General features: G+C 37.4%; 1 protein-coding gene across 1 annotated transcript in view; it reads right to left on the bottom strand.

Moving 5' to 3' along the window:
• The window catches only part of LOC144975368 (uncharacterized), a 37902-nt gene extending 15303 nt beyond the window's left edge, over positions 1-22599 (bottom strand). The window contains exons 1-12 of the mRNA XM_078919373.1: positions 22141-22599; positions 19604-19748; positions 17769-17937; positions 14777-14919; positions 11127-11169; positions 9453-9538; positions 7808-7824; positions 5886-5961; positions 5609-5650; positions 4673-4714; positions 1201-1289; positions 241-274 (exon numbers count right to left, since the gene is read on the bottom strand). Of these exons, the coding sequence (XP_078775499.1) occupies positions 241-274; positions 1201-1289; positions 4673-4714; positions 5609-5650; positions 5886-5961; positions 7808-7824; positions 9453-9538; positions 11127-11169; positions 14777-14919; positions 17769-17937; positions 19604-19748; positions 22141-22148 (894 nt within the window). The 5' untranslated portion in view covers positions 22149-22599. The remainder of the gene's footprint in view (positions 1-240; positions 275-1200; positions 1290-4672; positions 4715-5608; positions 5651-5885; positions 5962-7807; positions 7825-9452; positions 9539-11126; positions 11170-14776; positions 14920-17768; positions 17938-19603; positions 19749-22140) is intronic.
• Positions 22600-24037: the final 1438 nt, after the last annotated feature.

The following is a 24037-nucleotide window of genomic DNA, read 5'->3' on the forward strand; positions in this document are numbered from 1 at the left end:
GAAGCAGTCTGATTATTTCCCTTATTTCTTATTATTTTGTGCTTCGTTTGGCACACCTTTTTCAGAACAACATCAATGATAAAATCAGTATATGGTAGATGTAAATAATACGGTATTGAGACCCACCCCCCCCCCCCCACCCCCTCTCTCTTTTTTTTCCAGGCCTTGAATGCATTATGCCTTGTCATTGTTAAAATAAATTTTTCTAAAATCATGGGAATTTGACGGATGAATACTTACCCCACTATCTCCAATTGGGTCTCCTCTTACTGACCTGTAAAATATAAGATTAAACACAAATAAGTCTACAATGTATTGTGAAATAACTTTTTTTCTTGACTCCCTTGCTATGCTCTGCAGTAAAGAAATTGACATATATTGAGTTGCCGGGGACTAGATTGTGCAGGCAGAAGTCCCCAACAATGTGATGTTATGCATACTATAAAAAGTAGGATTTGTATAAAAAGAATGACCCAAAATCATTTACACAACATATTATATTTCGAAAAGGGGGTCCCAAAAGCTCAGTTGGTAGAGCACTTCTGAACACCCCCCCCCTATCCACCCAGCAGTGATTGGGTAGCTGGGTCTCTTAGATCTGACAGAAAGTACTTTGCGATAGACTATCATCCTATCCAAAGGGTAGCAAGCAATTGCTATTGTCCGTTTCACGCTATAGAAACGGGGATAAACTCTGGTTCCATGGGCATAAAGGCTCGGAAGGACTGCTTATATTTCGAATGAAATGCTCACATCGTCCCGCATAGCCTGCTTGTACAATAAAGGCACTATTTTAAACACAAATGGTGGAATTATACAATATATATATATATATATCAATAAATATATTAATCATACGGTGGAATTATACTATATATATATATATCTATATATTAATCTACATTAGCATTAATGCTATTGTTTTATCAGTTCAATTAAGCATCGTTTTATCTTCAACTACTACTACTATTACTACTGCTATTACTGCTTCTGTTACTGCTACAACTACTTCTACTACTACGAGTACTACTACAACTATTACCATTACTACCACTACTACTGCTACTACTACTACCACTACTACCAATACAATTACTACTACTACTTCTACTACTACTACTAATACTACTACGACTAGTACTACCACTACCACCACCACCACCACAGCTACAATAGGAGAAATCCAACCATGAAACATACCCAGCAGATCCGTATTCTATACTTTCATATCCATCATGCCCTGATGGATTCAGGGGTGCAACAGGCGCCTTTCCTCCTTCAGGGGTTCCCTGACAATGGAACAATAATATCATACAAATTAAAACCATGAACATTGGCTGCTCAAAACGCTTTACATAGCAATGACTATCCCGCACAAATCTTTGGGCCTCTTTTTCGCTCACGAAGTGCCCGAATTCGCGTCAAAATATGGGACGAAGCCGTTTCGTATATGCTATTTAAAAAGATTAATTACGACGTTGTTTATCGATGAATATGACTGAAAGTTGGCACACAGTTAGAAAAAAGGTCATTTTAGATTATGTCAAGCGACAAAACTCGTGCGATTACCAGAAGACCGTTAAAAATAGATTTTTACTCTTTGGAGTATAATATATCTAAAACTACCGGGCGTGGAGGTTTTGTCGCTGACAAGGTAATACATGAAATTTCTTCTTTTTGGTTGTAAAATTTCATATGAATATGACGAGTACTTTTCCCGTATTTTACAAAACACCATCCTAATTTGCTCTTCAAGTTTCAATCTTTTAATACACTTATTACGCAAGATACAACCAAAGGTCGAAAAAAAATGCCGAAAAAGCGTCCCATATTTTCGCGTTTTTTTCCTCTTTGCGGGTCATCCAAATAAATGACACCTTTGAAACTGCATAACTTGTTTATTTATGAATGGATTTTCAAAATTCAAAAACATTTTTACTCAGTGGAGATAGGGCTTTGGTTTTAGACAAAAATTTTCCTCAAAAAGAGAAAAAAACATTTTTCATAGTCATTGCTACTTTACAAGGGCTCACTGGCCAACAGCCTCACTTAACATTTATGATGGCATATGACGCCGGTTAGGAGGTATTACAATATTTTTGGACAGTGACAAGGCTATTAACAGCCAGATACTCATTTTACACATGAGTACGGTGAGAGAATGTGAGTAAAGAACCTTATCCAAGGACTCAACTATGCTCCGAGTGATTGTCTAAATTATTGGTCCCAACAATATGTCTTTGAGTGAGACAATTTACACACATAACCCCCCCTCCCCCATTCAACTCAGGCATGAGTGAGTATCTGGTTCAGTAAAGCCAAATACGAGTACGATTTTGAAAAAATGCATACAATAATCCTTCAAAAAAACGGTAAATAGTGCTAAATCTGATGATGGGCAATTAGACCATAGTAAATAGTAAATAATGAATTTATATAGCGCCTAAACATCCACGTTAATCGTGCTCTGCGGCGCTTTACATAATAAAAATAAAAATAAAAATGTTTAAAAACAACAAAATTAAAAATCACGACACTACATGATACATAATTAGCATGCATACAAAAAACAGAATCAAAGCAACATCCATTTCATGAAAAATAAGCCTCGCGGAACAACTCAGTCTTCAGACATTTCCTGAAAGATGATAAGTTTTCACAAGACTTTGTCCGAAGACTAAGTGCGTTCCATAGGCGTGGAGCAATGAATGAAAAGGCTTTTTAACCGAAAGTGGATTTTGAGGTGGTAACTTTTAGAAGTTGGGACTGAGATGATCTTAGATTTCGAGTGGGTTCATATTTTTTAATCAGTTCCTGCAAATATTCAGGAGCCAATCCATCCAGACATCTAAAAACATAGCACAATATTTTTAATTCTATCCTATACTTCACAGGAAGCCAGTGCAATTCCTGGAGAACTGGTGTTATATGATCTCTTTTTTTCGTTAATTTTATAAGTCTAGCCGCTTTATTTTGAATTTTTTGTAGTTGATGAATTAATCTACTTTGACAGCCAATGAGAAGGGAATTGCAATAATCTAATCTGCTAGTAATAAACGAATTAACAAGCATCTTTGTAATATCTTCATCAATATAATGTCTGATTCTTCCAATGTTTCTAATGTGATAGTTACAACATTGGCATATTTTTTTAACATGATCTTCCATGGATAACCCTTGATCTAAATACACCCCAAGATTTCTCACACAAGAACTAGGTTTAATAGCATTTTCACCCACTAGTATCGCATTTGTAGATATTTTTGAGAGTTGATACCTATTTCCAAAAATTATCATTTCCGTCTTGTCATCATTAAATTTAAGTTTGTTTAGTTTCATCCAATCCTTTATGTTGGCAATGCAATTTTCCATAACAGATACTGATGACAGCTCTGGATCATTATTGAGTTTTGTATACAGCTGAGTGTCATCAGCATAAAAATGAAAATCAATGGAAAAGTGGATAACATATGAGAGAGGGGAGCAGTATACATTGTAAAAAGGAGGGGGCCGAGAATAGATCCCTGAGGCACTCCACACGTTAATATGGATGGAGTTGATACATGGTTTTCTATAATTACTGAGTTCTTTCAAACAAATATTCCTTTAACCAGCCCAAAGCTGTGCCACTGATATAAAATTGATCACGTAGTCTAGTTAAAAGTAAATTTTGATCGATAGTGTCGAATGCCGCACTTAAATCTAGTAAAACAAGCATCGCAGCACTTTTATTATCTATATCATTTACAATATCATTAAAAACTTTAAGTAATGCCGTTTCCGTGCTATGGGAGGCTTTGTAGGCAGATTGAAATTTAACATTTAAGGCATTCGTCTCTAGATGGTTAATAATACAAGCAGCAACGACTTTTTTCATACAACTAGCAATATCAGAATCGATATTAAAACTAATGAATAAACTTAACTTTTTAACAGAGAGTATATAAATAGTATCAACTTCCAGAATTCACATATAATTTGATATACCCAAGCCACATAATATTATATTCAACTCCATATATGAACTTCCAGTTTTAAAACACTAAAAGAGTGTATGATTATTAAAAACGCTTTAATAATAGAAATAAGTACAATACTCAGCAAAATGCTTTCAATGAAGGAAAATGCGTAAGAATAAGCATTTTTAAAGTAAGAATGACTCATCTGCTGGTTACAGACGGTAATGAAGTGGATATTGTAGGAATGTTAGTCAAAAAGGATACCACCTAATAGGCAACTAGTAGAGTATTGAAAGGAAATATCATTCTATATGGCCTTGTTGGGGAATAAATGAAACAAAACTAATCCTACACATCTCATAAAACTTTTATCAGTGCTGATGGTGCCAAAAACTGAAAAGGGAAGAAAATTTTGAATGATTGCCTTTAAGCCCCAATATTTTTACAGCATTCACCAACCCCCCCCCCCCCCCCCCCCCCCCCCCAACACACACACGCACACATTTTTAATGATAAACTATCATGGATACTCTAGCTAACTTCTAGAGAGTGGGAAACTGCACCTATTTGTTCCACCACACATCAAATCTCTCACTGCCAGTACATTTGATTGAGGGAAATATAACTTTTTAAAAAAGAGGAAATTCCTCATCTGACTCAAAAATCGCGGATTTCCGCGGATCCGAGGAAAACCATCGGCATTGTTTTATTACCTTTGGTAGAGGAGGAGGGCCTGGTTTGTTTAGACTCAAAATCTGAAATTGTAAAACATTGAAAGTAGAGACAAAAGAGTTTAAATGTCACTGATGGAATTCAGAGACATTTAAAGTGTGTTGAGATCGGTAGTAATGGTAGTGGATGATGTGGTGGTGGTAGTAGTTGTAGCAGAAGTAGTTATGATGATGATGGTGGGGTTGGAGTTGAGCCAATGGTGGTGGTAGTAGTTGTAGCAGAAGTAGTTATGATGATGATGGTGGGGTGGGAGTTGAGCCAATGGTGGTGGTAGTAGTTGTAGCAGAAGTAGTTATGATGGTGATGGTGTGGTGGGAGTTGAGCCAATGATGGTGGTAGTAGTTCTAGCAGAAGTAGTTATGATGATGATGGTGGGGTGGGAGTTGAGCCAATGGTGGTGGTAGTAGTTGTAACAGAAGTAGTTATGATGATGATGGTGGGGTGGGAGTTCGAGCCAATGGTGCTGGTAATGATAAATTTGTTGATGGCCATTTTAGTAGTGGAGGTGATGATGATGAATGACGATGATGATAATGATGGTGAATGATGATGACGATGATGATGATGACGATGATGATAATGATGGAGGTGGGAGTTGTGGTGGCAGTGGAGACAAAGCTCTTGGGGTTATAATGATACAGGAAGTTGTGAAGACTTTTTTTGGAACCATAAAAGGCTTCATCGACATCCTACTGAAGTTGACCACAAGTTGAGATTGAAATAAATAGTTGACTTCACAAATAATGAAACTGCAAATCAAAAGAAGTTTTAAAGTTTGCGTTATATTTTTTTTTTTAGTTTGCAGTATATAACATCATCGTCATCATGTGTTACAGAACCAGCAACAACACCTTTAGCTAACATCACCTAATTGACCTACTCCCACTAAACATCAATTTCAGACTCATCCAACATACCTGAGTCGGTTTAATGAGTGTATCCTCAGGTGAAGGTTTCGCCTGTAGGTTGAGATTGAAATAAATAGTAATTAGTTGATTTCACAAATGATGAAATTACAAATCAGAATAAGTTTTAAAGTAGCTTTCGTTATATTTATGCAGTAGGTCATATAAAAAACCATCAAATCCTAATAAGCATCATTCATCATCATCATCAGTTCAGTCATCATCATGTGTTACAAAACCAGCAACAACATCTTTAGCTAAAATCACCTAATTGACTCGCACAACATACCGGAGTTGGTTCAACGCCTATGTCATCGTATTGTGCATCTGCTGGTGGATCAGGTGGTAAAGGTCTCGCCTGTATTCTGAGAATCAACAACAACAGTTATGTTGATAATGATGATGGTGGTGGTGGTGGTGATCATAGTATCAATTGTTTTTGTTTGTTTCTAAGGGTTTCACTGTGCTTACAACACATTGAGGTCAAATCAGCACCAGTAAAAAGGAAGAAAATGGGATAGTAAAAAGGTGAAACAATGGGGAATTTGTTCAAATCGGAAATAGATATAGACTCCAAGAGCACACTATTAAAGAACTTCCGTTTCACCTAAATTAAATTCTCATCCAGACACAAGCACAGGTCCCCACTAAGAGGAACAAACTCAAAATGTTTACAAATCATATATAATATGTAAACAAAACATAATACAGTGCATAACAGAGAGATGATTTACAAGACAAAAACAATATCATCTACAAAAACTATCTATACATTTGACTGTTTCCCTGTCAATAACAATTACTGATAATGATGATGATGATGATGATGATGATGGTGATGATGATGATGATGATGATGATGATAACAATAACAATAAAAATGATGGCTGATGAAGCTCTGACCAAACAAATTTGACAACATAGAATAACAATCCAAGAGTGATTTGCAGACTAATATCAAAAGGAAACATAAATACTCTCACCTTCAGATCAGAAGGTTCTAGATTTGAGTCCCGCTTTGAGCATAGTTGAGTCCTTGGAAAAAGCTCTTTTCTCACGTTCTCTCACCGCACTAAAGAGTAAAATGAGTACCAGTCCGTTAACAGCGTTGTCTCCGTCCAAAAGAAAAAAATGTGATACTGCCTAACAGGCGTCATGTCGCGTCCTACAAGTTAAATATTGCTGTTGGCTGGGGACCCTTGTAAAGCACTTTGAGCACGTTTAGTTTTTTATTTTAAGGGTTTTACAGCGCTTGCAACACATTAAGGTCAACATTTAGGTCATATCAGCACCAATAAAAAGGAGGAAAATGAAATAGTGAAAAGTTCTAGAATTACAATTAAGCACCAAAGAATCTGTGAGACAAAGGAGAATTAGCTCAAATTGGGAACGGATTTAGATTCCAAGAGCACACTATCAGTATACTTTGTTTTAAAGGGTTTTTCGGCGCTTGCAAAACACATTAAGGTCATATCAGCGAGCGCCAGTAAAAAGGAAGAAATTGGGATAGTAAAAAGTTCTAGAATTACAAGAAAAACACCCAAGAAAAGGCAAGACGAAGGGGGAATTTGTTCAAATAGGAAACAGATGTAGATTCCAAGAGCACACTATCAAAGTACTTAGTTTGAGATCACCTAAAAGTCTCATCCAGACAAAGCACAAGTCCCAACTAAGAGGGATACACTCAAATGTTTACAAATCATATATAACATGTAAACAAAACAGAGAGATGATTTACAATAGAAATAATATCATCTCCCAAAACTCTAACTTTACATTTGACTGTTTCCCTCCCTGCTAGGATATCCAGCCAGGGCCTGGACAAAACCAGGTGATCTCATTCCAAGACAAAGACAGAAAGCATGATGGAAAACAGATATAGGGGAATGGAAGACACAGTAAGTGCCTCCCTGCCCACTATGGGAGGTCAGGAACCCCACCCAGTGTACTTAGTTTAAGATCACCTAAATGTCGCATACAGACACAAGCACTGGATCCCACTTAGAGGATCACACTCACAAATCATATATATATATATATAATAATATATGTAAATCAAAAAGTAATAAAGTGCATAATAGAGAGATGAATTACAAGACAAAAATATCATCTCCCAAAACTCTTACTATACATTTGACTGTTTCCCTCCCTACCAAGGCCAGGACAAAACCAAGTAATCTCATTTTAATAAAACACAACATTTCAACTCACCTCGCAATCTTTTCTGGCTGTAGAATGTTAAAAAAAAAAAGAAAAGAAATGAAAAGCCAAATTTTATAAGAATTTAAAAAAAAAAAGATTCAAATGCAAAAAAAAAAAAAAAAAGTAAAACAACAATGTAAAATAGAAGTGGAAGATTGATTCCTTTTAATTTATCATTACAGGGATATCATCATTATGTCTTTTGTTTCAGTTCTGAGAAATCATTAGAAATTCAAAAGTAAAGTTGCAAGGGTGGGTGGGGGGGGGGGGGGGTATTATTTTAAAAGCGCCTAAAACGAAGTCTCAAAGCGCTGTATGAGTTATACAAAATTCATTAATGCTTACGTATCACAAGCAATTAATCACCCGTACACACAAGCAAACTCAAGAGTACACCACTCTCCCCATTGACAGAAAAAGCACAAACTTACACACACACACACAAACACACACACAAACATAATCACAAGGTCACATATAGCAGTAGCAGCATGTAATTCTAACTAAATTAATGCCAGTAACACAATCAGGATATGAATATTTATCAAATAGGTGAGTCTTGAGATGTTTCGTCTGCATTTTTTTTTTTTTGATGATTACTATGTTACTAGTGTGCATCTGTGTGAATGTGTCTATGTCAATATTGTATTGTTATAAATGTGTAACCAAATGACATATTGCCACTTTTTTGAGGACAATAAAAATATATTATTATCATTATTATATTATGCATATTATGTTAGTAGAAAAACCTAAGGGAGAGATGAAGAGTCTTCCAAACAGAGAGACCACACTGTTTCAGCTTTCACTTTATAAAGTAGTGTCGATCTCAAGAGACGGAGGGAATGATTAGGGGTTGAAACTAACTCAACAATATACAGGGGCAAGAAAGACATCAGAGCACTGAAAAGTCAGAAGAGACGATCTATAGTCCATGCAGGCCCTGACCGGTAGAGTCTGTAGCACGTCTGCCAAATGTGTCCTGTGATAGTATAGAAGGCCTAGGATCAATCTTGCTGCCCAGTTCTGGACTCGTTGCATTTTTTGTTGATGGTATTTGTCTGAAAGTCCATCTAACAAGGTGTTGTCAAAATTAAAAATTTTACCCTGGATTCACCTAGGCTTTTATCAGAGGATAATGTTTGAAAATTTTCTGGGAAAATCCCAAATTCCCAGGATTCTGCGGATTTGCAGGTTATCTTTACTAGAAAAATTGACCATGAAGTAAAATTTTTAAAATATGAGATGTAATGAATGTGTGTTTTATACAGGAGAATGAATATAATGTCTTAAACTGGAAAATACTAAAAAAAATTAATTCAGAAAAGTGAGTGGAGCAGGCACTTATGTTGATAACAACAAGACATGAAGTGAGTAGGAAAATGCCAGAAGACAATAGAGAATAAAAATCTGGGATCGTGGATAGCTCATACGGTAGAGTCATGCTCTCTCCGGCCAGGTGGAATTGTCGCACCATTAAGGTCGCGGGTTCGAGCCCTCATCACCGCTGCAAAAGTTTTATTCTCTATCTATTGTTTTCTGGCATTTTCCTACTCACTCCATTTCTTGTTGTTACTAAATATTTTACGTGTCTGGTCGTTTTAACTGGTTGGGGGCAATGGGTTATAAACAAAACACACTAATAAAAACTCACATCCACGGGTTTGGGCATGTCCGACACAAGAGAATCAGAGTAGTCACATTCCGGAGCATCATCATCACAGCTTGATTCTGCTTGATCTGTTGGGGGAAAAAACAATGAACAACAAAACAAAATGTACTCCACCTCTTCCTATTTCTACTTTCCATCTTCTTTTCATACCTACTACTACTGTGTGGCTATGTGGTCTTGTGGTATGACACTCACTTTTCGGATCGGAAGGTCCTGGGTTCGAGCCTCGCTCGGCGCATAGTTGAGAAAGCTCTTCACTAACATTCTCTCACCGTACTCAGGTGTAGAATGAGTACCTGGCCGTTAACAGCGTTGTCTCTGTCCGAAAAAATTGTAATATTGCCAAACAGGAGTCATGTCCCATCCTACATGTTAAATGTTGCTGTTGGCCAGGGAAAACTAGTAAAGCGCTTTGAGCATGTTTAGTGGATATTACGCTATATAACAGCTCAATTTTATTTATTTTTAATTTCTGTCAGAAAGAAAAAAAAAAATAACAAAACAAAAACATTCAAATGATATTGAAATTCTGATGACCCTTAACCCCCACTGTGAGGTGGTGCTCACATTATCATCATTATTGTCATTAATAATCAAAACAATAATAATACAGTGGTGATTGCCTTGATGCACAGTGGTTGGGAAGCAGAAAAAACAAAAAACCCCGGGCATTTAGACAAAATTATTCAAGAGTAAGATGAATGAATATGAACATTTATTTCATGGATGTCAATTGACAACGCAACTATGAACTGATTCACAATCACTGAGTTCCACAAATAACAAAAAAGGCGAATTCCATTCTGAAAAGCCGCTATTTAGAGTTTAATCTTAAAGAGGGATTATTCCATTTTACTATAATAGCGGGTGTTTATGTGAAAGGGGCATTAAGCCTGCAGGCATTTAGGCGATCACCACTGTAATAATAATAATGATAATAATAATAACAATAACAATAATAATAATAATAATAATAATAATAATAATAATAATAATAATATAATGATAATAATAATAATAATGATAATAATAATAACAATAACAATAATAATAATAATAATAATAATAATAATAATAATAATAATAATAATAATAATAATAATAATAATAATAATAATAATAATAATAATCATAATAATAATCATAATAATAATAATAATAATAATAATAATAATAATAATAATAATAATAATAATAGTAATAATAGTAATAATAATAACAACAATAATAATAATAATAATAATAATAATAATAATAATAATAATAATAATAATAATAATAATAATAATAATAATAATAATAATAATAAAGTCATTCTATAGTCATTGTCACTATTATCATTGTTAATTTAAAATTACCATCATAACTACGAGAGTGGGCTGAAAAGTTTTGCAATTTCTGTAATAACTCCCTCCTGTATAGGAATAATTAGTTAAACAATACATCAAAACAAATCTCTCGGCTACAGATTGCTTACTTTATTTTTCTGCTGTTATGGGTTCTAAGTCAAATATCTTTGAAATTATAAGGAAAATTACAAAATTTTCCAGTCCATCATTGTATTATCATTACCTTATGATCATCTTCATTACTTCAATCACCATTATTTCTATCAATATCATCGTCACTAACCAATCAATGCCATCAACTACTCACCTGCATCCAGACTAAAATCATCCTGTGTACCCTTCCTTATGGGCTGCAAACACAAGACATATGAGAAATATTAAGGACAAATGGGCAAACCCATAAATTTTCAAATCTCATATGTTCCATTTTTCTCCCCTCAGAAGTCCAAGCTACGTTTTGTTCAGCACAGAATGTCAGTGTTTAATGTTAATACACTCAACCCTCGCCCTCTACCTCCAAGCTGTCTCAATCATATTTGGTCCTCTTCTCTTTCTTCTTCTTCTTTAAGGCAGCAGCTTCTAATGGTGCTCACACTACTATGTTATCAATCAATCCAGGATGCAAATTACATACCGCACTCGAGCACTGTCGCAAACCCGCAGGAAGCTTTGTCACAACGCACCGTTCAACCAGATGCTCTATGGTTTCAGGTTCGTTACCACAAAGGGTACATGTTGGACAGGTGGCAAATCCCCACTAATGTAGTCAGCGTGCTGTAAAGCAGGTTCTCGACAGAAGCCAACTGGCTGCCATCCAATGTCTCCTTTTTCTGGTGGAGAAGCCTGGAAATGTCTGCCCCAGTTTCGAGGAGTCGATGTCCCCACCCCCTTGAGGGATTGAATTCGTCCAAACTGACTTCCATCTCATATATGCAGCTAAAGCAGATCCTTGTTGGAAGTAGCCTCCCAAACAGTTTAATAGAAGTCCTTTCTGTGCCATGCATCCTGTTTCTGTAGTTATTGTACCCATCCAGTCCTCTGTGTCTTACGACCACCTCCTCCTTGGCCACTCCCACCCCCACCTCCATCCCCACCCTCCATGCAGAGCTTTTCTTCTTTAGCGTATGTGAAACAAAACTATGTTAGCTTCAATTCCTTGATGGTTGACATAAGCTGGCAATCTTTGAGGCCTGTTCTCTCCATGAGGCAGAGGATTGATGTCTTCTAGTCTGTCCATGGGATTCTTAGGAGATTTCTGCAACACTTCATCTCAAATGCATTTATTCTCTTTTCAAATGCCTTTGTTATTGTCCATGATTCAAGGCCATATGTTTCTATGATACTTTTCAAAATTGAACTCAGTTACTCAATCTAAGAGGTTCCTGATAGCTCAGTTGGTAGACCACTCTCCTCCCACGCAAAGGGACCAGGATCGATCACGGGTGCAGTCGTGATTCCCCCCCTCCCCCTCCTTCCTGTCCACCCAGCAGTGAATGGGTAGCTGAGTCTGTTAGATTTGGCAGAAAGTACTTTGCGAAAGACTAGCATCCTATCCAAAGAGTAGCAAGTAATTATGTTTGTGTTTTGTTTTTAAGGGTTTTACGGCGCTTGCAACACATTAAGGTCATATCAGCGCCAGTAAAAAGGAAGAAAATGGGATAGTAAAAAGTTCTAGAATTACAATAAAGCATCCAAGAAAAGGGAAGACAAAGGGGAATTGGTTCAAATAAGAAACAGTTGTAGAGTCCAAAAGCACTCTATCAAAGTACTTAGTTTGAGATCATTAAAAGTCTCATCCAGACACAAACACAGGTCCCCGCTAAGAGGTACACACTCAAATGATTTACAAATCATATATAGTATAAAGAAAGCATAATACAGTGCATAACAGAGAGATGATTTACAATGAAAAAAATATCATCTCCCAAAACTAACTATACATTCGACTGTTTCCCTCTCAGCCAGGGCATCTGGCCAGGACCAGGACAAAACCACGTAATCTCATTCCAAGACAAAGACAGAAAGCATGTTGGAAAACAGATATAAGGAGATAGAAGACACAGTATATACCCTCCTGCCCACTATGGGAGGTCAGGAACCCCACCCAGTAGCAAGTAATTGCTATTGTCCGTTTCACACTATAGAAACATGGATAAATTCCAGCTCCACGGGCCCAATGGCTCTGAAGGACTACTCAATCTAAATGGACATTCGTATGTACATAGTTTTATTCAACTACAAATATCAGGTTAAGATTTAAACCAGTAGTAATGCATATAATTTGTCGCATAAAAATGTAAATCACAACGAGGTAAAAGTACAGTCAACCTCTGGATACCGACAACCCATGGATAGCAACATTCGACATCTGGACCCATTTTATTTTGCTATATGTATTTAGTATTAAAAACCCCAAAATAGTGACATGCATTTCAGTAAAACCCCTGTTTAGCAGCATCGATATAGAGCACGACTATGCAGTTGACATCGATGCTTGAAACAAAAAAAATCTAACTAAATAGGCATCCTCCTTTCTGACCATTGTCATCTTGTACTCTTAGACATTAAAAAGCTTATACATAGTCAACGAGATCATTTTAGTACCGACCAATGATAACACCTATTTACCTGCAAATGAAATCACTTTATTGCTTTTGCAATCGGGTTCATCGAAAATGTGACTATCTAGAATTGCCAGTTGGCCATGTGAGTGGCTAAACTGGCCAATATTGGCCACACAGAAAATCTTTCAATCAATTAATAGTTTTATAATAAGGAGGAGGCTGAAACAGAAATTAATGCAAAAAGTTGATCAAGACATAGTAAAGCTACTCTTTTGTCAATATAAAACATTCCTTTACTTATGCCCATAAGTCGTTGATCAGAGCTCACCATCACCCTCTATCCAGGGCTGTCTTTTCCAGCACTTTCCAGGTGGTTCCCATCTTCTTTCTTTCTAATTGCCCCGAGGTCAATCTCTAGGTGTTTCTTGGTCCTCCTCTTTTACATTTCTCTTTGGGGATCACATTTTAGTCTGGCTGTGTTATTACTGCCTGGTTTGACCGATTCACCTCCATCCTCTGCACAAATTACTTCTTTGGCTGGTAGCTGGTAGCTGAGACAACTGTTGATAAAATCTGTAATTTCTTGTTTGTTGTCTCTGTCATCCTTCAGGTCTCTGTCTCACGCAATAAGACCTACTTTTAACACTTGTATTGACCAGCCTGATCTTTGTGCGTGTCGACACCAATTTGGAGCCAAAATATTCTTTAGCTGAAGGCCAGTCCCTCTAGTCTTTCCTATTCTTGCCTTCCTATCTGCACTTGTCCCACCCTGCTTGTCTATGATGGTGCCCAGGTATATAAATGTTTCAACCTCATCCAGGCCATTTCCATGTATTTGGATGGGGTTAGGGTTAGGGTTAGGGTTAGGGATGGGGTCATAGTATTTTGTATTCACATAAAATAACCTGCATATTACTGAATTACATCACAAAATTCATTAATAACAGAGTGTTTCTTCCAGCCATTGGCACGGTTGGAATAATAAGTGAGTTGTCACTCTCTTTGTACGTCTATGTTGTCTGTGGCATGACACTCGTTTTCGGATCGGAAGATCCTGGGGTCGAGCCTCACTTGGCGCATAGTTGAGTCCTTGGAGAAGGCTCTTTACTCACATTCTCTCACCGTACTCAGGTGTAAAATGAGTACCTGGCCGATAACAGCAGTGTTTCAGTCCGAAAAAATTGAAATATCACCTAACAAGTATCATGTCCAGCCATGTTGCTGTCGGTCAGGAACCCCCTGTAAAGCGCTTTGAGCCCATTTAGTGGATATTGCTCAATTTTAAAAATACAATTTTTAATGCAAAGAAGTAATGCAAAAAAAAAATATAATGAACCAGAATCTTTTTTTTTAAATTAGCATTAATTGGATTGGATGTTAACAAAATACATACCATATTTATGGAAGAGGATGTAGGTTGACTGGAAGTGGGTTGATCTGTGGAATTCTCTCTGAAAAAGCTATCTCCATGGCCGGTCTGAGCATTGGGACGAGCATGTGCAACAGTTTCCTCCAACCTTATTGAATATGCCTTATCTGTTGAAATAATGCAAAACAGTTTGTAAAATATAATATATACAGTAGACATACTGAGTTGATTATGAAAAAAACTGGTGAATTTAACATATTTGAACCACAAAAATGAATGAGCCATATTTTTTAACCATTTCTTTTATTATCTTTTTTTCATCAAGTTTTTTTTTTTTTCTTTCATTTCCTTATTTTAATTTTGCTGATTTTATGAGCTTTATGTATAAGAGGCACTTTTTGGAAATAATCGCATTGTCAGAAGATTCTGCTGCACTTTCACGTTACCACTACTCACTATACGAAAAATGAAAATGTTGCTGGGATTGCAGAACCAATTTTGAAATCATTTTCAGATTCCAGATTCTTTTCGGTCTAGCCTTTGTAGTATCCGCTTGTGTGGCACAGCGTCAAAGGCTTTAAAAATCTAGCATGATGAGGTCAACCTGGAGGGAATATTGGACAAATACCATGCCCACGGTTAATCAAAGACCCAACAGAACTTATGCCAAGCTTCAGGAATGGCAATCGAAAACAGTGGGTCGCATCAATCCGACTACTGACAGGCCACGGCAGGACTGCTGCAAACATTCATCGATGGGGCCTGAGGAAATCAGCTGATTGTCCACATTGTCAGGGAATGCCAGAGACAGCTGGCCACATAATCCTGCATTGCCCTGTGACGAGATTGGCCGGAGGTTTCCAAGCTGTTCTCGACTGCAGTGACGAGTTTTGTTTGTTTGTTTGTCTTTTAAGGGTTTTACGGCGCTTGCAACACATTAAGGTCATATCAGTGCCAGTAAAAAGGAAGAAAATGGGATAGTAAAAAGTTATAGAATTACAATGAAAGCACAAAAGAAAAGGTGAGACAAAGGGAAATTGGTTCAATTTTATAGGGAACAGATAAAGATTCCAAGAGCAAACTATCGAAGTGCTTAGTTTGAGATCACCTAAAAGTCTCATCCAGACACAAGCACACGCCCGATCTTAGAGGAATACACTCAAATGTTTACAAATTATATAATATAATATGCAAACTAAACATAATACAATACATAACAGAGAGATGATCTACAAGGAAAAAAATATCACCTCCCAAAACAATAACTATGCATTTGACTGTTTCCCTCCCAGCCAGGACTCTGACTAGCGCCAGGAAAAAAAACCAAGTAATCTCATTCCAAGACAAAGACAGGAAAGCATGTTGGAAAATAGATATATGGGGATAGAAGACACAGTATATACCTCCCTGCCAGCTATGGGAGGTCAGGATCAGTGACGAGTTTTAAGACTGGCTGGAGACTTCCAGCATGGAGATGTAGCCATACACTATAATAATGACAAACAGAGAACAGAAGCATATTTCAAGAGCAATCTCTTGTGTATCTATGTCTATGTGTGTGTTTTCTATACTGCAGAAAGATATTGGGCGAGCATAAATGCAGTAACCTACTTCAGGATTGGGGTGTTGCTATTTCCTCGGGTAGCTATAAAACATCTTGGAATTGGATAACATAACATAATGGTCATCTCCCTCAAAGCATTCTAATCAATCAGTTTGAACAGGAAATGTTTGTATAGCTTTGTTTACAGATGAATGGAACATAAGAGCATTCAGAGTCACTTTTGACATAGGTATTGTTTGAACTTAAATCTGCAAAGTTCATTGGATATTTTATTTTGTTTTTCATTGGTTGTTGTAGAACAAGAGAGTATTCATGGGGATTATTGCTGGTACCCTTTACTTGAATGATTTTAAACATGAGAGTTAACTGTGAATGCTTTCTTTTTAGATGGAAAATTGAGTACTGATATGAAACCAGCCTACAGAGCCAACCAGAAATGGATACAAGATCCAAAAGACTCTTGTAAGAGGAGGAAGAGTCCAAACAAAACCAGATGATCTCATTGCCAAAAAAAAAAAGAGGACAAAATAGTAATAAATGTTTATAGGAGGGGGGGGGGGGGCGGTGTGCGAATAGCATGGTGTGGACAGAACAATGTCCTAATATTTTACTATAATATAAATATTAATATAGTCTTTAACAAATGGAACTAGATAATTCATTTCCGCTAATAGTTTGATACTGGTTGGAACAAACACAATGACATATACTTATTTTAAAACTAAACAAAACTTGTTTTCTTATGTTATATAATTGATAGAAATTTGTGTTAACTGACGAAATATCATAAGATATTTAAAACCAGTCAGTGAAAAATCGATTTTGCAAAATTGAGCACAAAGTTGACATCAACACACATGACGCACTTAACTACTTTGTATGTCCACCATTAGAATTGATCAATGCCACACACCTTTGCCTCATTGAAGGTAGCTGATTGACTGTTTCTGCTTGTATATCAGTCCAAATTGTTTTTTAAAGCTTTTTTTTTCCCCCACAAAATCTCATGTTCCAATAGGATTCATGTCAGGAGACACAGTTGGCCCTGGGTTCCTCACCCTTACATTTGAATCTTTTAGGAAAGCAGATATTTGTCGAGCTGTATGCTGTATGTACTGAGGCGTTATCAAACTGGAATATCACTAATTGATTATTCTGATTCCAAATAAACGGCTTGATCTCAAACCCTATGGCTGAGAAAACAAAATGCTAAAAATTGAATATTATGAGGTATAAACACGTTCCTCTACAATACAGAATGCGATTTGAAAAATTTGATTGCTCTATCTCTTCAGTGGTTTGAGAGAGCCTAATCAAAATACACAATGCAATATCATGTGTCCAATTTTACAATGCATTAGATATAGCTTGAGCAAAAAAAAAAATGTTTAAAAATAAAATCATTAAAATTAAATTGTTCAATCAATAACATATTAGCATCTCCAGCATTACCAAGGTATTTATCAAATCCGTCGGCTAAATCATTCTGCCGAACACTTGGATCCCTCAGCACGTCTTGCAAGACATCGAACCAGTTAGGAAAGTAAAGACTGAGACAGTCCAATAAAAAGCCTGAGGCAACTAATGGCCCATCAGTGCTCATTTTTGCTCTGATACGCGACTATAATGAAAATGGGAAAGAGGGGGAAGGGGGGGGGGGGGTGGATAAATGAAAAGAATTGATATTTACATTGAAACATTTATTGTAAAGAGAGGACAATGCTGGGAAAAAAAAAACAAGCAGACAAAAAAGCTCAAAGGTTTTCACAAGGAATCCCAAGTCAACAGGAACATTTAACGTGTAAGACAAGATACTTGCCAGGTGCTGCTGAAATTTTTTTTTCAACAGAGACAATGCTTTAACAAGCCAGATTTGATACACTCAACTTTACACCTCCGCAGTAGAACTCTAACCCAAGACCTAAGGTCAAAAACTGAATATAATATACAACTTAACTAGACCAGAGTGTTGGAACCTCCTTCAATACAGAAAAGAATTTTATACATTTTCCCCTCCCCCCACCCATTTTTTTTTAGCCAGGTAGATTCGGGCAAACCCGTTAAAGTCAGGACTTGTTCCAGATCTGGGACTGCATTCATCACCTGAGACAGTGGTAGAAGGGGGGAAGGGGTTGAACAACATGTAATTATCTAAAATCTCCCTCACTTCCTATATGTTTATGGCTATAGCATGACTGTACTGTCTTATGCGGCAATTAATTTTACCCAATTTTTTCATCTTTTTTCTCATTTTGATGCAGTGGTCTTCATTTATAAACACTCCGTTATAAGCATGCTTGGAGAGCAAAATTGAATTTTTATATAAATTTACCCCTTCCTAGGAACACTCACCAAAAAGGACAAAAAAAGTAGTCCTTCAGAGCCATTCGGTCCATGGAGCAGGAGTTTATAAAAAGCGTTTCAAAAGCGTGAAACGAACAATTGCAATTGCTTGCTATCCTTTCGATAGGACCCTTGTCTATCGCAAAATACTTTCCACCAAATTTAACAGTCTCAGCTACCCATTCACTGCTGGGTGGACGGGGGGGTTCAGAATAAAATTTCGACTGCACCCAGGATCGATCTCAGTCCCTTTGCATGTGAAGCGAGTGCTCTACCAACTGAGCTATTGGGACCCGCACTCTAACTTATAAGCATGCCCAATTTTCCAATTAATTGAGAATTACACCAACTACAAAATCGCAAAAAAAAGAAAACAAAAAAAAAAAGAAAAGGACAATGAAAAAATAAAATCTTTAAAAGGCACTTTTTATAGGAACACTCAATTTTTCGAAAATTACAGAAATCCACTCACCCCCCCCCCCCCCCCCCCTCCTCTCCCAACTAAAAAGAAGAAAATACCATATTTTTACATACAAAAGATTGACAAACAGAGTTAACAGAACCCATCAAAATTATCTGCAAGTGAGTAAAGTATAGCTCACACCTCACTATTCCACAGAGTTTTAAAAGTTGGTAGAACACTCGCTTCACACACAAAGAGGCCAAGTTTGATCTCCGGTGCATTCGAGTTTTTTCTTGGAGTTTCTTTTCTGATCTGCCTGTCCATCCAGGAGTGATTGGGTAGCTGAGTCTATTAGATCTGGTGGAAAGTACTTTACATATGAGACTAGTGTCCTATCCAAAGGGTAGCAAGCAATTTTGTTTAACTTTAATTTGACTTTTTAACACTTTGTTCATATCGCCATTATACTGTTATAAGAAAGAGGAGAAGATGAGAAGAAAAAAAACAAAAAAAAAAAACAACTAAATTATGCAAAACTTACTATATCTATGTCACATAACACCTTTGTCACATGCATCTTGGAAACAAATAATGAGAGAACATTATCGGGATAGACGAAATGAATAAAATCGTGATAAATTAAATCCTTCAGGATGATGCTGGTTTTCCTGTCCCAAGCAGATTCACTGAAAAAGTTTTTAAAAACATTTATAATTAAAGAAAAACAACTAACAAATAGCTTTTCAAAGTGAATGAAATTAAAAAGAGGCTTTTCTTTACTGTGTTCTTAACACTTAATTAAACTTTCTTGTCTCCTGTTGAATATCGAACTGAATGCTATTGTGGTACAGAAAAAATCACAAAAACTGGTATTGATTTGATAGTTTCAATAAGTGCATGATGATTTATCTATAATGTAGGATGTTCTACTACTACTACTACTACTACTACTACTACTACTACTACTACTACTTCTACTACTGCTACTACTATTAGTACTACTACTACTACTACTACTACTACTACTACTACTACTACTACTACTACTACTACTACTACTACTACTACCACCACCACCACTACTACTACCACCACCACTACTACTACTACTACTACTACCACCACCACTACTACTACCACCACCACTACTACTACCACCACCACTACTACTACCACCACCACTACTACTACTACTGCAGTTTGTAATACTTTATAGGTTATATAGAATCATACTTGCAGGTTACGCAGACTTATTATTTTATTTTCTTTCATTAATTTGTCATTTCATCAGCATTCGTTTATCATGTTTATTCTTATTAATTATCAGAATTATTATCAAAATATAAAAGCGATTTCAACAGTAAACTTATGAAAATCGGTGCAATCAGGGCAAAGATTTCTGAGTAGGTACCTACTTAGCACGACCTACTAGTACTACCAGTAACTTAGTCGGTAACATTAGATCTAACACAACACTCCGGTGGGCCGGGGGAACCCACATTTAAATCAAAATCTAATCCCTGCCATCCCATCCATTGCACATGTTTCTGAAAGATAGCAGCAGCTTCTAATGGTGCTCACACTACTATGTTATGACGATCGACCCAATCAGCAAATTCTTTACCACACTCGTGCACCGTCACAAACCCACCTGGAAGCTTCATCACACCGCACCATTCAACTAGGTGCTCTGCAGATTTGGGTACATTACCACCCGGGTACATATTGGACAGATGGAAAGTCCCCACTGATGAAGTGATTTTGCCATTAAGCAGGTTCTCGACCGAAGCTGATTTGCTACCACCCAGTGCCTCTTCTTGCTGGTAGAGAAACCTGGCAACTTCTCCAGTTTCGAGGAGTCTATGTCCCTGCCCTCTTGAGGGATTAAATTCGTCCAAACTGACTTCCGTCTCGTATATGCATCTCTGCCCAAAGTCAGGGAATCTATGTACAGGGGTTTGCCAGGATTTTTTCGGCTCGAAACAGGGGCACCGTCCATAATGCGCTTGAGAGAGGTATACCCATTCCCTCTCTCATTGATCTTATTAAGCCAGTTCTTTGTAATCGTATCCCGCCGGTCATCGGGGGCTGAATTGCTGCCATTATCAGGCCCCATTCTCTTAGAGGCGTTGTTGCCACTAAGAGCATCGACTTTTTAAGGAGTTTAAATTGTGTTTCTCTATCTTCCGGGCAACTCCTTCGAAGTGCACCTGATAGGTAAGGCTGCGGTCCAGCGTCACCTCCAGGTACTTTGGATGCAGCTCTTATGGGAGTAGCTGGTCCCCGACAAGAACATTCAGTTCATGGGTGTGCCAGCCACTGCAGGTGAAATGAACAGAAATGTAGTGGTCACGGCTTTCGAAGTGTTCGTCTTCAGGTACCACTTGTCGAAGTAGGGTTTGAGTCTGGTCACGGCCTCACTGAGTACGGTCTCGAGACCGGTCAGCACTTTACTTTGAGTAATGAGTGCCCAGTCGTCCGCATATCCCAGCCTCAGCAGTCCTCAGGGCATGAGGAAGTGGTCGGCATGTTCCTTTCCATAGAGTCTAATGTAGACATTAAACAACATTGAACATTAGCGCCAAACAGATCCCTGAGGGACCCCATTTTTCAATTTCCGGGAGGCCTTCCTAAAGCTCTTACATCCCCAGCATTCTTTTTTTTTATAATGTTCTAGTACTAGGGGTTTGGGAGGGGGGAAACTTTTTTTATAATGTTCTAGTAGGGGGTTGGGAGGGGGGAGACTTTTTTTAAAAAAAAGCTTTCCCCCTCCCAACCCCCTTACTATAACATTATATTTATATATTTAAAAAAAATACTGGGGATGTAGGAGCTTTCGGAAGGCCTCCCCAATTTCCTAAATTTACGGCGATCACCAATCTCTACCACTGACCACCAATAAACTGACAGTTCATTGGCAGTGGAACTGTCAACTGTCCATTCTGACTCGATGTTTATGACTTTGAAGTTGTCTGTCCGTGTCGTCTGTATTGTTTTATATGTGTATAGACGTCTAAAGGAGGAGGAGGAAATGGTGTCTAACTAAATAATAAGGCTTCTTGTAACGATAATACATACCTCGGCATTTTTGTGATGTCATGGAACGTTTAGTAGACAATTGTTTATATCTTAATGTTTGTAAAAGACCAACTGCTTTTGAATAAAACAAAGGATCCTAAAACAAAATACACAGTCACAAATCATTCCTTGAAATCTGAAAAAGATGAAGGCAGTAGGCAGGGGAAGAAACTCGAGATTCGAGATTCCTAACTCCGTCACATCCGTCTGTTTCTTTTTCTCGATGTGAACTTTTGAGTGACCATAAATAGGACGAACTGTGTTTTCCGTCCAACAGTTGACTGAATACACAGTTATGTTTTCTGTCCACCAGTAGCTAGGGGAATTGGGGTAAAATTGTGAAAATTAGTGATAAAGCACCAAATTTGGTACAAAATAACTTGAGACCACTATTAATCGATATTGATATAGAACCACATTGAGAAATTCCAGGGAGACACAAATCCGCCGAGCCAAATTAAAACAAAGGGGCGTAATCCATGAAATATTTGTTGACAATTCGGCGCTTTAAAAATAATATTTCATTTTTAGCCCGTGTAAGCCGTTAATTATTTTCGCTTAAATAATTATCATTGTTAAAAATGTGACTTTATGTTATAGGAACCGTAGAGACCGATTGTAGAGCTTTATTATCGGACTGGAGGGAGAAGGGGGGGGGGGGGGTGAGGGAGTGGAGATGGTGCGGGTGTTAGTTGTTGGTGTTGTGTAGGTCGTCATCGTGATGTAGATGGTGGTGGTGGTGGTGGTGAAGATTATATGGTTATGATGATGAGGTGATTGTGGTGATAATGGTTGTGATGATGGTAGTGATGATGATGAGGTGGTGGTGGTGATCGTGGTAGTGATGATGATGATGCGGCTATGTGGTCTAGTGGTATGACACTCGCTTTCGGATAGGAAGGTCCTGGGTTCGAGCCTCGCTCGGTGCATAGTTGAGTCCTTGGAAAAGACTCTTTACTCACATTCTCTCACCATACTCAGGTGTAAAATGAGTACCTGGCCGTTAACGGCGTTGTCTTTGTCCGAAAATTGTAATATCGCCTAACAGGCGGCATGTCCCGTCCAACATCTTAAATGTTGCTGTTGACCAGGGACCCCTTGTAAAGCGCTTTGAGCACATTTAGTGGATATTGCGCTATATAAAAGCTCAATTATTATTATTATTATTATTATTATTATTATTATTATTATTATTATTATTATTATTATTATTATTATTATTATGATCAGGATGATGATGACGAGGTCGTGGTGGTGGTGGTGGTGGTAGTGGTAGTGATGATCATGATAATGATGATGATGATGATGATGATTATTATTATGATGATGATGATGTTGATGATGAGGTGATTGTGGAGATAGTATATTGATGATGGTGGTGGTGATGATGATGAGGTGGTGGTGGTGGTGGTGGTGATCGTGGTATGGATGATGATGATGATGAGGTGGTGGTGGTGGTGATAGTGGTTGTGATGATCATGGTGTTGGTAACTATTCATTTCGATAATGAAAGACTTTCTTGGTGACGTATATTAACATTTTTAGATGATTGGTATCCAACAAAAATCATCTTTATTAGACAAATGACTGTGGAACGTATTTTTCTTTGGAGACTTGAGAGAATTCAGCAGTAGCCTTTTCTAGTTTTTTCTGATCTCTTTGAATAATTTTAACCGAGCAAGATAAAGCCAGTACCTCGTTGTCCGCTTTTGTCATGTGATTGTGTTCAAGAAAACCATATGTTGACTTATTGAAGGCTAAAAATTATAATTCCTTTCCTGGGGTATAGTTGTCGAGGCCTGGTAGTACCGACTAGAGTCTGTCCCTGAACATGGTTGGGTGAACATACGACTGGGTGCAATCTCTATCACAGCATTCTTTGCTGTACATCTTGATT

This window comes from Berghia stephanieae, chromosome 6 (assembly GCF_034508935.2).
Source record: "Berghia stephanieae isolate SIO BIC M18660-M18661 chromosome 6, UCSD_Bste_1.3, whole genome shotgun sequence".
Lineage (NCBI taxonomy): Eukaryota > Metazoa > Mollusca > Gastropoda > Nudibranchia > Aeolidiidae > Berghia > Berghia stephanieae.